This window comes from Panicum virgatum, chromosome 3K (genome assembly GCF_016808335.1).
Source record: "Panicum virgatum strain AP13 chromosome 3K, P.virgatum_v5, whole genome shotgun sequence".
Lineage (NCBI taxonomy): Eukaryota > Viridiplantae > Streptophyta > Magnoliopsida > Poales > Poaceae > Panicum > Panicum virgatum.
In genome coordinates, this window is record NC_053138.1 from 48,886,904 (window position 1) to 48,901,489 (window position 14,586).

At 44.6% G+C, this 14,586-nt stretch overlaps 1 protein-coding gene across 8 annotated transcripts; it reads right to left on the reverse strand.

The window, feature by feature from the left end:
- Positions 1–2,874: 2,874 nt before the first annotated feature.
- On the reverse strand, positions 2,875–12,942 carry LOC120699431 (putative ubiquitin-like-specific protease 1B). 8 transcript variants are annotated; one of them, XM_039983426.1, is made up of 10 exons: positions 12,435–12,942; positions 12,239–12,318; positions 5,260–6,432; positions 4,734–5,176; positions 4,309–4,484; positions 4,037–4,228; positions 3,772–3,900; positions 3,576–3,700; positions 3,420–3,495; positions 2,875–3,335 (listed from the first exon to the last, which is right to left on the reverse strand). In XM_039983426.1, exons 4-10 carry the CDS (start codon positions 4,852–4,854, stop codon positions 3,261–3,263), a joined length of 894 nt encoding a protein of 297 aa, XP_039839360.1. In that variant the 5' UTR covers positions 4,855–5,176; positions 5,260–6,432; positions 12,239–12,318; positions 12,435–12,942; the 3' UTR covers positions 2,875–3,260. The 8 variants fall into 8 exon arrangements, 5 of the variants coding, with proteins under 5 accessions (XP_039839360.1, XP_039839359.1, XP_039839358.1 ...); XR_005685422.1 differs by adding an exon at positions 7,323–11,539 and having other exon boundaries at positions 3,576–3,900; positions 12,239–12,579; XM_039983425.1 differs by lacking the exons at positions 12,239–12,318; positions 12,435–12,942 and adding an exon at positions 7,323–7,814.
- Between the last annotated feature and the right edge of the window lie 1,644 nt (positions 12,943–14,586).

Consider the following 14,586-nt stretch of genomic DNA (forward strand, 5'->3'; position numbering starts at 1 on the left):
GGAACATCATGTGTTGAAGGCCATGGTTTGGGGGGCATGAAGTCATCCATGTCGTCATCCCAGTTAACACAAGTTTGTGCTGCAGGTGGTGCAACATGACTTGATGAACCTCTTGTCTTTCCCTTTGTCTCTTTTCTGATTCTAGGTTCATGTAAAGGGGGAGGAACATCATGTGTTGGAGGCCATGGTTTCGGGGGCATGAAGTCATCCATGTCGTCATCCCAGTTAACACAAGTTGGTGGTTGAGGTGCTGCATCATGACTCGACGAACCTCCGGGCATCTGTTCTTGCGCAGGCCAAGTACTATCACCCGAAGATCTTATCGACCTCCTTCGTCTAGTTTGCGGCATAAGTCCACCAAAGATACATACCAATTTACGGAAATTTGGTATCGATTTGTTAATCAACTCCGTGTCCTCGGGGTAATCCTAGCATATAATTACACAATAATTTTACTATTTCGTAAATATGGATTACAAATAACGGACGTGATTAGAACTAAATAAGAGTTACCTTAATGTGCATCTCATACACTTCTGGCCGCATCCATATCTTACAATTAGTTTGTAAGAATCCAATAACATAAGGATGATTCGCTAGTTCACATACCCTCATGTATATCTTCCGATGTTGTAGCGGGTGTTTCTTTAAATCTTGCATTGTAATACCTCGAAACAATGTCAAATCTTTAAACTCAACTAATTTGGACAACACCATCTCTATCGTACCATCCGCTAATGGATCCAACTTCTTACTGATTACAAGATGTGTCATGATGTCAAGAAATATACTAGATTTTTCTTCGGTCCATGAAAATCCAACAGAATTGGAGGCAGCCATTGCCTTATGCTGCAATAATAATAAGGTACTATCATTCTAAGTTTACTATTCTATATTTCACTATCCAAAAACTAAATCTATTCTAATTCATAATTATTTTAGAAACAAGTCTATAATAGTTGAGAAATATTGTTTACCTGCGGTTCGGATCCAAAATTCTGCAGGGCTTCGCCGGTTTTTTTACCTCCCTCACTCCTCCTCTCTCCCTCTCCCCTCTCTGGATCTCGTGGGCAGAAAATGAGGGCGCAGAGGGAAGGGCGGAGTTTTATATTTGAGGAGGGAGCCTGCCGCCCCCCTGCCAGACGGCAGGCCCCCTGCCGCCAACTGGTGGGGCGGCAGGGGGCCTGCCGCCCGGCAGGGGGGCGGCAGGCTCCCTCCAAGGACCTATGCGTAAAATAAATTTATTTTTATTTACATATAGGTCTCTACCGCCTCCCCGCCGGGCGGTAGGCCCCCTGCTGCCCCCCTGCCGGGTGGTAGGGGTATAGAACTGTAAAATCTGAAACCAAAAATATATTTCTGTAAAATTTTTTTTTGAAAAATACAAAAATAAAAAAAAAACGCCAAGGCACGTGCTGCCCAGCTAGGGTGTCAGGCCCAGCTCCAGGGGCAGGCGGCCCGAGCGCGGGCAGCAGGCCGGGGCACACAGGCCAACAGGCCACGGCAAGGCACTAGAGTGGAGCACGCCAACGGGAGCAGGTCATCTGCTTGTTAATTTTGTTACGCATTTTTACTCCCTGCTCTCGTGATTAGTTCTAGTCCTTTAGCACTTGCCTTTGCTAATTCTTATTAGCCTTTGCATGCTAAGTTAACTTGTGTTAACCAATGTTTGTGCCTCTAATTTTCATTAATCTTTGCATTCTTAGTCTAGTAAGTTTTAGTTGATTTTAACAGTGACTAGCTCTAGTCTTTGTGGTGATGTTTTTTATCAGCTTATTGGATAAACTTTGCTTTTTCTTGATTTTATGATGTGCTAATTGTTGAATCATTGTATTTAGTCAAGTGAAGTTTTGGTCATAGCTTTTCTCGAGTGAATCGCTATACTTCGGCTTCCACTTTGTGTGTGCCTTTCTCGAGCGAAACGGTTTACACTTGTTTCCGCTGTGTGCTGTATTTGACTCGAGAGATTGCTTATCGTTTGCTTTCCGCTTTGCGTTGAGCTTTGCCTAACCGTTTCTAGAGTAAACTCGTCAAGTGTTGGTTTGTGTCAACTTGGCGGTTAGAAGAGAGATGCGTCGGGTTGAATTCAAGATATAAGCCTTGTTCTCTTTTAAAGGCTCCCATCCCCCCCCCCTATCCGGTCCTTCACGTTTGGCTGAATACACAAACTAAAAATTTACAATCTGAACCCTTTGGATAATTGTACAAGAAAACATTTTCCAAAAAAGTATAGATAAATATACGAATTGCTATACTCTGCTTCTGATGAAACATCAAGGTGGTACCAAATACGATACAGTAATGACCCACGATGATCTGCTACTGCAAAACCGGACTTCATGATAGAGAGTTAAAAAGAATTCAGTGTCCGCTATAATGAATCTCCGAACCGAGAATAATATAACAAGGCCTTCCTTGGGGGCCAGAGGAGCAGCCCCTGCGTCATTTGAACGTTAGGCACCGGGGCACCCTACCTCCGTCCGGACCATGTCCTCCACTCCAGTGAAAACGCGTCCTATGGGATTCGAACCCGGATTGCTAGCTTAATCGAAAGCTGCTGGAGCAGCGAGTCACCCAGGCCCCTCATCCAGTTCCCAACAAGACCTTCCTTCTAACCAGAGAGACCAGCTTTGCTTGTCAAATGTGCTTTGAAATCCATGATATCATCTTCCAATTTGCTGTAGAATCTCTTTGTGCGAGCACCTTTTTTTTGGAAAGAGCTCCAATTAGCAGTATGCCCTCTGAATATCCAAACAAAGCACTGACACTCTGCACTCCAGCAAATGTTTAATGTATTGTTCTTCCAACAACAGTCCCCTACACCTTGAGCAACTGGCTGGAACAAATTAAGAAGCAGAATATATAACAATATACTAGGCTCAGAAACGACAGTGAACAGGGACAACAAAGAGTGAAGATAAAGTGCATTACAAATTTTTTTTGAAGGAAAAGCGCATTACAAATCGAATAACCGAAGACACGGATACAACAAGTTGCAATCTTGCGAAAACAACAACACCCCTAAGAGATGGTGCAGAGCAGGTAAACATGGAGCTTCGACTACAGTTGGCTACGAATCTCCAGGAACAAAAGATAACAATCAGGGGGGCGAACGGAGGGGCCAGCCGGAGCTTACCAAACATATTTTAGTGGCTGCAATTATTCTAATTCAGCAGTGCAAGCTGCCGAGCAACCTATTCTAGACAGCCTCTTCGTTGCCAGCCTTTTTTTTCCTTGCAAACCATCTCCCTGGAAGCTTTCTACCTGCGAGCCTTGTTGAGTGGACTGCTCATCAGTTCATATGCCAATTTAAGCCTGAAGTGGTCTATGTCCGACTGCATATAGGAGAAAAGCGTGTTGAGTGCATGTAAATCCATTGAGTTACCGAAAAAAAAGACCGACAGAGGAGATACGGGTACCTGCGTAAATTCTTGGTTCAACTTTTCTCCTGTCCAGTACTCGAGGTACTTGATCATGAAAAGTCCACATGACGACCTTGAAGAAAGTAAAACATTAGGCTATCATTTGTTTAACCAACATTATCAATATAACATAGATGTGATAGGTTCATGTACATGTCTGTTTGCTCTGGTATCTCTTTTACTTGTCTGACCTTCCAAGATGCAACTTTGTAATCCAGCCAGCTACTGGTTTGAACGTCATTGCCCGCAAGCTTGAGGCATTGCTCAATTTGTTTAAGCTGTTACAACAACCAATGGTGAAGTGATTTTTGAAACATAGTGTAGTGAACATTAAGAAAGCAATGCATACTGTATATTTCAGTTCTTCACGTTCTCGAAGCTGCTTTCCCAGGGAATCAAGCACTTGAATCTCTTGTTTCTTTGTGTTGACAACCGCAAGGTACCAATGATTACCATTCTGGTTTATAGGTAGGAAAATCTACAACAGAGATAAAGATGCTTGATGATAAGTACCACATTGACTTGGAGTATGTAGTAAGGTATTTACAACTGAGAAAATGGTATTAATTATTCTTTGGCAAGAACAAAAAGAACGAAATGCTACTTAGTCTTACCATGTCATGTTTAAGGTACTGCATCCCATATTTCTTGTGATCTTTTATTTCTTTTCCTCTTATTGGGTAGAAAGAGCAAGCGGCTTTATGTAGGAGTTGGCATATCATCGTAGTCTCAATGAAGACCTTTCCGTGAGCCCTGATGTCATTTTTGTTTTTGTCTCTTAACATGTGAATGCATGCATCTATGATCTGATGTTGCACAGAAAAAGTTTGGTTAGTATATCTACTTGAATGGGCAATGCAACAGACTTTTAAGTGAACGCACTTACATCGTCCTGCAAGTACTTTGGTGGACCATCCTCCAACATGGGATCTGCTAGGCTTTCCAATACCTTCTTCTGTATATTAACATCATCGATGTGCACTAGAACCTCTTCCTCTTCTGTTGACTTAATCTTGTTAATTATCTGCCTTTCTGGTTTAGATATCTTAACAACTGCATCGCCTGAAACAGTAAGAGGGCATAAGTGAAATAGAAACTGGTGTCCATTGAGTTGTTAAGGCAGAAATACTCTTGATTAACGCTGGTACAGAAGAATTGAACATGCAACTACTGGCTACAGGGAGGATGCAGAGCAGAAAGAAAATATTCAGCTAAACAGTAGACCAGAAAGCTCCTGGAACAAAAGACAACGAACGAAGCAGAGTGCCAATGATGGATGACATGAGGAGCCAGCTGCAGAGCTCGTCGAACCTGAGTTTTGAGAATCCAGGACGATCACCTCTCTAGGCACTGTCATGCTCAATTCCTCGGCATTCAGCAGCAGCACGATCTTTGGCTTGGTTGTCGATGCTGGTCTCTTCTTGGTTGACATTTGAATCGTTCCCACAATTTCCTGTAGTTTTGACTGATCCAGCTAACTCTATCTTGTGAGAACCGATAATGTGTCTTCGCAGGTGAGAAGTACCATTTATTTTTGAGTCAGCTCTGAACAGCTTGCCACATTGTCTGCACTTTGCCTTAATAACGCAGGGATCTTTAATGTTCGCCACTCTTGAGAAATGTAGCCAAACTTTTGATCTTGACCTCGAAGTACACTTGGTGTGCTTTCTTGACTTATTACTTGGTTGAACTTCCGCGCTCTTCTTTTTAGTGGAAGGCATGGGATTCCCTACTATTTCAGTGAACTGTAGGCCCTGCGAACAGACAAGTGGGGTTGTTTTGCAACATTAAACCATGCTGACATGTGCATCTGATGTACAATCTTATGATGCCTTACCTGGTGAGAAGGACCATTCGCGGAGGCAGCTCTTACAATACTGTTGAAACGATGGCAATCAGGAGAAGCTTGATCTTTGTCTTGGTTGTGGGTGCTGGCTAATTCGTTTTTGTTTTTTGATTGTCTCTTCTTGATTATCAGTGATCCGGCAAACTCTATCTTGTGACAACCGATAATATGCCTCCGCAGGCGAGAAGTACCATTTCTTTTTGAATCAGCTTTCAACACCTTGTCACAGTATATGCACTTTGCCTTGACGCCAGAATCTTCAACGGACACCAATTTTTCGAAATGAAGCCAAACTTCTGATTTAGACCCTGAAGTGTACTTGTTGCACTTTCTTGATAATTTACCTATTCGAGCTTTGACATCATTGTTGCCTAGCTTAATTTGCTCACAGTCAACCACAATCCTCTCATTTTTTATCAAAGGCATCGCATTCTCAGCAATTTCTCTGGTCTGTAGCACCTGTGAACAAGAAGACCTCTGCGCCGCTTCTGAGTGAGCTGATAGGTCCATCTGAAGAACACTCTCAGGATGCCTTGGAACATTGGAAGAATTCTTGCTGAAGTGTAACCAAACTACTGAACCAGCCTTTGAACGCTGCTTCGCTGAAATTCCCTTCCTCCCTTTCTCATGTTGTTGAACTCTACAGCCTCTGGTACTATTGTTCTGGGATGCTGAACAGTAGGAACCTTCAGAATTTTGGGCACGTGTACTGTTATTCTGCTCATGGTTCTCACAAAAAAACGCATGGTCTTGAGACCAAATCCTCAAAACTGAATCGCCTACCATCTTTAAACGGGAGAAAACTTGTTTCATCAAAGCTGAGATATAGTCTAACTGGGCGGCCGCTGTGCACAGTGTTGCTGCACCAAGCATCCTAGAATGGCCAGCTGGCTCGATGGGGCGATAGGGCACAATCCTTTGGCTGATATCCTCCACTTTGGCTGTGAGCTCCTCGATCTGCTTGGCTTTACTAGGTAGTGACCCCCTCATGGCCGACAAATCCATGAGGCAGCAGTCAACCTCGCTGACCACCTCTAGGAATTGGTTCACCAAGGTAATTACCATATACTCAGATCTATCAGGGGCCTTCAGGTAACAACGTATTGTCTCGATCTCATCCCTCAGGGAAGATTTCTTTCTTTTTAATGCGACGACGCGCTTTGTCTGATAATGTGAACTGTTAGTGCCCGTGCATAAAGAGTATAGAGGGATGAAAAAGCATTCTGTAACTGAGTTTTTCCAGTGAAAAAATAAGTTAATGTATTGGACACAGGGATGCCAGATGCCTGATGCCTCAACAATGCTGCAAAGACCAGGTTTTGTTTTTCCATCGTGACTTCGTTCCAACTTTCTTTGTTGGGACTTTTAACACGCTTTTGCGCTGATCTCATGTTTATGATAGACATCAAAATTTTCATGGCATTTTCTTTCACGGGATATTTTTTACCACCTCGGCTCCAAATAGAAGTAGTAAAGAAAGCACAGATGGGGTATACACGAAATAGTCACTAAAAACTGTTTAGGAGATTTGTTCCCCTGGCTTCTTATTAATTGTCCACGCTTTGCTACCTGCTTCAGTTTTATGGTTGGACTGATCGAGGGATGCAACTGAATGTGGTATCAGATACAAGGGTGTCAAGTTTGAATCCTGGCATGTTATTGTATCTAACACATATTATCATATTTAAGGTTTCAGGCAACATGAATACAACTTTTTCGTGCTAAAGTATAAGTGAATTGTTCAACTTTTTCAGATTTTATGGTAAATTAGTCAGTGCATACAACTTAACATCACTACGAAAATAATTTTTAGGGACAGGTAAAAATGTATTTTTAGAGGCATGCTTGATAACCGTTCCTAGTTTCTGCTGCTACAAGTGCTATTTGTAGAGGCGGGTAATACGGCTGCCCCTAAAATGTAAAAACTCATTTCTAAGAGCGAGTCATGCCCCTAGAAATGGGGTTTTTAGGGGCGGATCACGCCGCAACCCGCCCCTATCGATTGAATAGAAAAACAAAAAAAAATTGTCTGCAGGTGCAGCAGCTGCTCTGACCTCTGAGCATTGCTGCTCCCCCGCGCCGTGCTCGCGCCGCCACCGTGCTCCCACTGTGCCGCGATCCGCGCTCCATGCCGTTGCCGCGCCGCACCGGCCGCTGCTGCTCCCCGCGAGAAGGCGGGGAGAACGTCGAGGACGACGGCGAGCTCGGCGTCGAGGTCCCGAAAGGAGGTGGCAAGGTGGTGCTCAAGCGCCCACGTGCGGATGGCGGAGGCGATGTAGGAGACGAGTGGCGTCAGTGGGTGTCTGCCCCGGCCCGCCTCGCGCCGCCGAGGCCCAGGCCTGCCTCGTGCCGCCGCGGTGCGCTGTAGACCTGGCACGCCGCCTTTCACCCGCGCCGCTGCCGTGCGTTGCAGCCCCGTGCGACAAGAGAGTGGAGGTGGTGACGCTGCAGGGAAGAGATGAGGCCGGGGAGGAGTGGTGGCCTGTGGCAGAGGGAGAGATGGGGCGAGAAGACTGAAGAGATACCGAAGAGATAAGGGAGAGAGAGGAGCATGTGTTGCCGCCCGCTGCTTTGTTTTATACTCCCCGCGTCATTGCTTTTTACTCTATGCGTCAATGTTTTTTTATTTTTTGAATTAAAAAAATGTTTTTTTATTTTTAGGGGCAGGTGACATCTAAAAATCACGCCCTATTTTTAGGGAACGGTAATGTTATCACCTGCCCCTAAAAATAATATTGTTTTTAGGATTGGGTAATGGCGTCAGCCGTCTTTGAAAATAACGTTATTTTTAAGGGTGAGTAATGGCGTCACCTGCTCCTAAAAATAAATTTTTAAGGGCGGGTCAGCTGCTATAGTAACCTCACTCCTTTTGTAGGAGCGGGTTATATTTTGGCCTGTCTCTGAAAAAAATTATTTTTGTAGTAGTGTAATATGGTACAAGGACTGAGGGTCTTATGTCCTAATTATGATAGATATAATTAAATAAACTAATGAGTAAATTACACCTCATGTCGCTAAACTTGTCTCGAGAATTCGTTTGGGTCCCTGAACTCTCAAATCGTGCATTGGATCCCTACATTCTATGGGGTGTTTCATCTAAGGTCCCAAATGCACCACGCAAATATCCTAAGCCGACGTGGCATGCCACGTGTTGCCGAGGCGGTGGCAAATATTTGCAAATATCTCCTTGCATATTTTTGTCTTCTCCCTTTTGCTCTTTTCTCCCTCCCTCTCTCCCCCTCTCTATCTCTATCCCTTCCATTCTCAGTCCGTCGAGCACCTTCGCCCGCACAGGCTGCCGGCGCCACACAAGCCGCCGCTGCACCAGCCGGCGTCGCGTGTTGCCCATGGTTGTAGCCCGCGCAGGCCGTCGCCACGCCTTGCCCAAGGTGAGCAGGCGGTGGGCATGGCCGTGGCGGCCCTGCAAGTTGGAACACGGCGTTTTGACACCGATGACAGATGGAAGCTGGCGGGGAAAGGGCCAACAAGGATGAGGGGAGTACATAACGTGGTCGTCGGTGAGGGTGGAGCTCGTGTGGCTCCAATGGCGACCGGCAGTAGTGTGCCGATTCCCCGCCATGGAGCAGGCGGAATGAGTCGGGAAGGAGGCTGAGTGGTGGAGGAGCAAGTGGGAAGGGTGCTTGATGGAGGAATCGAGTAGGAATGCCATGGCCGACGGATTTGGCCGGCGAGCGATTGATCTGCGGTGGTATGAGAGGGAAGAGAAGAAAAGGGGAAGGGAGCAGAGAGATCCATGGCGGAGCGTGGTGGAGCTCATGGGCGGCTGTGCGCCCACTACGGCGGGCGCGCACCGTGTCCTGCACCTCCTCCTGCTCTTTCCCTGCCACCACAACAGAACACTGGGCGGCGGGCGGCCGAGTGCGCGGGTAGCGGCCGTCGGCGTGGCGCGGCGGCGGATGTAGAGGAGGCCGACGCGGGATATGGCCGCGAGTGTGGCACGGTGGTGGCCTGCACGGGCGGCCATTGGCGTGGCATGGTGGCCGGCCGGCGCTAGGGAGGTAAGGCCGAGGACCTCCGTGACTGCCGTCTGTGTGTGTGAGAGAGAGAGGGGAGATTATCAAATGGGAGAAGAAGGAACTCTAGAGGGGTGGTTTTATAAATATTCGCCACTGTGGCAATATGTGGCATGCCACGTCGGCTCTGGACGCTTGCATGGCGCATTTGGGATCTTAAGTGAAACACTTAATAGAGTTTAGGGATCCAGATGCACAATTTAAGAGTTCAGGGACCGAAGCGAAATCTCGGGATAAGTTTGGAGACCTGGAGTGCAATTTACTCTAAATAATTTTTGTTAACTTATATTTTTCACAATTTAAGCTTGAGGAATCTACCTATCAATAAAGTTTTTTTCGGGTGTGGGTGGGGGTCGGGATGGGGGTTGAGGTTAATCCTTGCTTCTTATCTATATATGGTACCCTTCATGGCAGCGGTCGGGTGGTGGCGAGCAACGCGGTGAAGGAGAATCTAGAATTTCTTATTAGGATGGTCTAATTAATATTTTTATATCTTAGTGAAGAAATCAATATAATTTAATCTTATAAAAAATATAATTTTTCAAAATTTATCTTCTTATTTTAGTTAACAATTGTTGTATATAAAAATAATTAGTAGCTATTTTTTGTAAGTCATAAATAAAAACCGATAAGAAAAAATTAGAAGATAAGAATGCTTAGGTCAAATCTTAGGATAGGCCGCCTACACTTGGATGCACCCCACCAAAAAGGCTGGCGGAGACCGTGGCGAAGCTGCATACTATAAATTTGCTAGTAGCAGCCGCACTACAGTACAATGATATTTTACCCACTAAACAGGCATGTGGTGACTTCTTGTTTTAGGCAGTTTGTAGTGTAACAAAAAATCGATATTATTTTCTAATACTCTCTCCATTTTTATTTACATATTAAATTTGCATTATCCTAAGTTAAACTTATCCAACACTTACCATATTAATGGAACAATATCTACAATACCAAATTTGTTTAATTAGAGCCTAGAATATATTTTCTTCGGTACAGATATTAAATATTTTTATAAATTTGGGAAAAGTTGGATAAGTTTGTTTTGGAACAAAGTAAATATGACATGTAAAAATCGGAGAATGTAATGCAAAGTCCATATTTCATCATTATCCTCTCATTATCCATATTTCATCATTATCCTCTCATTTTCATCCTTAAACTAAAATCAGACAGCCCGCACCTTTCAACCCTTCCACCCTGTTTTGATCCGGCATTCCGGCGTGGAGTGATTGATTGAGATGGACGACACGCTCAAGTTACATGCCATCCTTGTCGTGTTCCTCCTTCCTTTTTTCTCATCAAGGCTTCTACCTCCCATCCCATAGTCGCATGACCGACCACCCCTTCCCGGCAAGCTGGGCCGCCGCGGCCCTAGCCCCGCTGCTCCTCCTACAAAGAGACTGTGACTGCTATTTCTAAGGGTATAAATGGTATGAATATTTTTCGATTTATTCGAATTCCATTCAGTTTGAAAAGGATTTTTATTTGTCTGTATCCGTTTTTAAATATTTAATATTTGTAACCGATTCGTATGCGGATACTAAAAATTACATTTTTATAATATCGACATCCACTATAATTTTATTCAGCAAAAACTAATACTATTTGTATCCAATTCCATATTCAAACAAAAATATAAAAATAAATATGATAATCAATAATTTCGGTCCGTATATGATCTGTTTATATCCCTAACTACTTCTTTCCAGCCCCTTAAGCACGAGCATATAGGGCCGTCCAACCCGCTGCTAATCTGTTGCTGCAGCTTCACCAACAGCGGTCTATGCAATGGGCCCCGGCCGCCATTATCTTCCTCTGGCTCGGGCCGGATGTCGCGCTGCTGCAAGCCGCTCGCCTCGATCTCCCGCTACAGCACCTGCATGTTCATCTGCACACCTACAACCGACGCGGCCAAAAGGACCTGGAGGCTGGTGGCGGCGGCGGATTTGGATCGATTACGCAGCCTGGGCGGTGGTGGCGGTGTTCGATTTGGATCAGATCAAGGATGCCGGTTGGCAGGCTGGGACGAGGCCGCAACGCGCGAACTGGAGAAAATTTCAGGTAGAAAACGCGAAGGAAAACAACAGCGAAAGAACAAATTGGGGAATTGATGTAGGTTCAAGAGCTGCAGCTCACTGAATCGATAACCAGTACAAGGAATTCACCGATACACACGCCAGCAGAGAGAAGGCTATTGTTCTTCTTTCTCGATGCCCAGCACCGGATCCTTCCTGTTTTACAGGAAGGGGTCAGCAAAGCTCGATTAAGACGGAAGTGAATTAATTAAGTTTACTTAAGTCTTAATGAATAACATTAAAGGTAGTAGTAGGATAAATGTAAATGATGGACGGTCCTCCTTGCTTGACTGAAACTGTAGGTGTTGGTGTGTCACTTGCAGTTCAGTATTCAGCTGGCCTGACACGCTTGTTGTTGATGTTATTATTACTCGATTTGGATGCTTGCGTGCTGCTATATGGGATAGCCAAGGGAAAAAAAAGGAAGAAATTGGATTTTGCGATGCTGGTTGCTTGATCGTGGATTAGAACAGGAACAGAGAGAGCGGAGGGATCGATGGGAGATTCTATTGCTACTGGCTGCTGACTGGGGAGTGGGGAGACGCTGATTTTTTTTTATTGACGGACGGAAAGAGTGGACAGGCTGATATGTTGGCCCCACCAGTACAGGATGACGTGTAAAAACCGTGTGCCACACAATTGTTAAGAGGGTGGATTTAATTTGGCTCGCTTGAGGCCGTAATTTGTCCGGTTTTTAACAATTGTGTGGTGTAGGTTATAGGTTGTTTTCACAATATATAATTTTTACTATAGTATATATTTAGATGTATAATAACAAGATCTATTCTATTGTACTAAAAAGACAAAACAATTTAGAATAGAAGAAATAATCACAAGATAATAGGAGATACTCACATAGAATATCCAGCCAAGTATGTAGCTAAGCATGCGAAACCCTTGAGAGCCCCTTGAGAATGCAGGCGTTACTACGGGCTCTGTCGACCACCACTCCGGGGGTAAATGTTCAAAAGAGGGAACCACAGTGTGTTATAATTAATCTGCGTGAATGAAGAAACGCCAAGAACGAATCGATGCAATTCAGAACTTTTACCGGCGAAGTTGAGTTGTGGTGTCGGCGGTGCTGCAGAGCTCATGATCTCCGGATATGAGATACGCGCTCCATCGTCGAAGCTCCACAGCATACCGACCCCCATCGGCATCGTGGACCATGACTGGAACAGCCGGGAAGGATCCGATGCTGGCATCATCTCGCTGTCATCCTCCTCCAGGTCGGCGTCACCGGCGAGGTCGACGACCCTCGGTAGCATATGATGGCGCCGCGGAGGAGAATATATCGGGGAGGAGCTCAACGGCCAGGGAAGAGGATCGCAGAGCGCGGCGGACGGTGGTGGCAGGGCCCAAGGCGGCGAGGGTGATGAAACGAGAAGCAGCTCCACCATCTCTAGGTCGTCGGCCGGCGGCGGAGGGGACTGGCCCTCCGTGCTCCCACCAGCGGGGTCGTCAAGGTCCATCGTCGCGTCGGCAGCAGATGGCGCCGCTGTGCAAGAGGAATAGCAGAGGGGAACGCGGCGTGCGAGCAGAAAAGGTTGTTGTTCTGTGAACTGTGATGGCGCCCCACTGCTGTTAATATATACTAATAATGGAGCTGAGCTTCCCGCACACAGCCTCGAGCGCGAGCTCGGGCTCGGGCTCGGCCTCCAGCTTTTAGCTCGGGCTCCAGCTTTGAAAGACTGCTTCACGATTATTGGCTCGCGGTCTCGGGCTGTCAGCCGGTCGGGCTCGGGCCAAGAATTTCTTTTTGTAAAAAAATGGTGCTGTGGGCCAGACATGAAAATTGAAAACGAATCAATCCCGGCCACCATCTCTCATCTTTGTCATTTCCTCCTTGCCTCTCTCATCTTTCTCCCTGTCTGGCCACCTCATGGAGGCGGCGAGCTGTTTAGGCTCTTTCTAACGTTATACACTACACTAAAACCTAGGCCGTCTTTTTTCCCCCATGTGGAGAAGAGACCAATAGGGGGAGGAGAGCTGGTACTCGTGAAGTGATTGTCTTCACCGTGCCCCTCGTTGTGTAGTGCTCCAACATTAATTGAAACTAAATCTTTCGCAATCATCTTTCTTTGATTTGTGACATAATTTAACTTTAGATAGTGTGTAGACCATTAAAGAATGATCTTTTACATTGGCTCTTATTAAGTTTTATGGGACACAGAGACCTTGGAGCTAGCAAACACTTTGCTCTAACCATTGTAAGTGTCCTCGTACAAAAGGCGTTCATAGAGACAATGGTGGCGACAAAAACCATGGGGAATAACTGCAACATTGGAAGAGGTTGCATACACTACACCCCGTGCAAGTGCAAAGTTTCAACGTACCATTATTAATAGGACATATCTTCTAAGTAGATTTGAAACCATAAAGAATACTTTCATTGCACAGTTTTATAGGTTAGCGCCAACATCTAGTTGTTGCATGGTTTAGGATCTAATGTACCATATCGATTGTGAAGACATATGCAAGTTTCAGATTTAGATAAAAGTCTATTTTTGACCATCAAACTATTGTCACAGTTCGGTTTTAACCATCAAACTTGAAAACTGGGTATCTTTGACCATTAAATTATGAAAACCTGACAAATTTGACATGTATCCAGTTTCAAAGGTGGTTTTGCATATATATGTATTTTCTAAAACTAATGGAATCTGATTTAATCTCTAAAAAATGATAACTAATACTATTTAAATCCAAAAAAATATGAAATGCATATCAAAATTTCTCAAAAAAATATCATATACCTGGCCATGCTCTATTTAGAGTTATCTAAAGATTATTTGTTCCTTTTGCTAGTGTTTTATTGCTTGTAGTCATAACATTGTTTATTTAAATTATCGTTCGATGCTATAATAGATTAGGATATTGACCAAAAAGATTCATGTAAGAGAATTTTGTTTATAACAATTTCAGATTTTTTTAATTTTATAAATTTTTAGAGGTTAAACCATATTTTATTATTTTTAGAAAATATAAATATATCCAAAACCACCTTTGAAACCAGGTAAAGGGTCAAACTAGTCCGATTTTTATAGTTCAATGGCCAAAGTTATCCCGTTTTCATGTTTGATGGCCAAGACCAGACTCCGGTGACCTTTTCCTTCGAATTATAACTAGTAGATGCATTACCATATGCCACGATGGATCGAGGAATGATGCGAGGATGAAACAAAGGAGCCTCGATGCTAGTT

Bases quoted from the DNA above. Each gene is read 5' to 3' on its own strand.
- LOC120699431 (XM_039983423.1), bottom strand. From the start codon at position 12,855: ATGGACCTTGACGACCCCGCTGGTGGGAGCACGGAGGGCCAGTCCCCT. The intron at 12,319-12,434 runs GTAAAAGTTCTG...GGTGGTCGACAG, and splicing joins ACCACAACTCAACTTCGCCG to AGCCCGTAGTAACGCCTGCA. The intron at 6,433-12,238 runs GTGAGTATCTCC...TCACATTATCAG, and splicing joins TACTTGGCTGGATATTCTAT to ACAAAGCGCGTCGTCGCATT.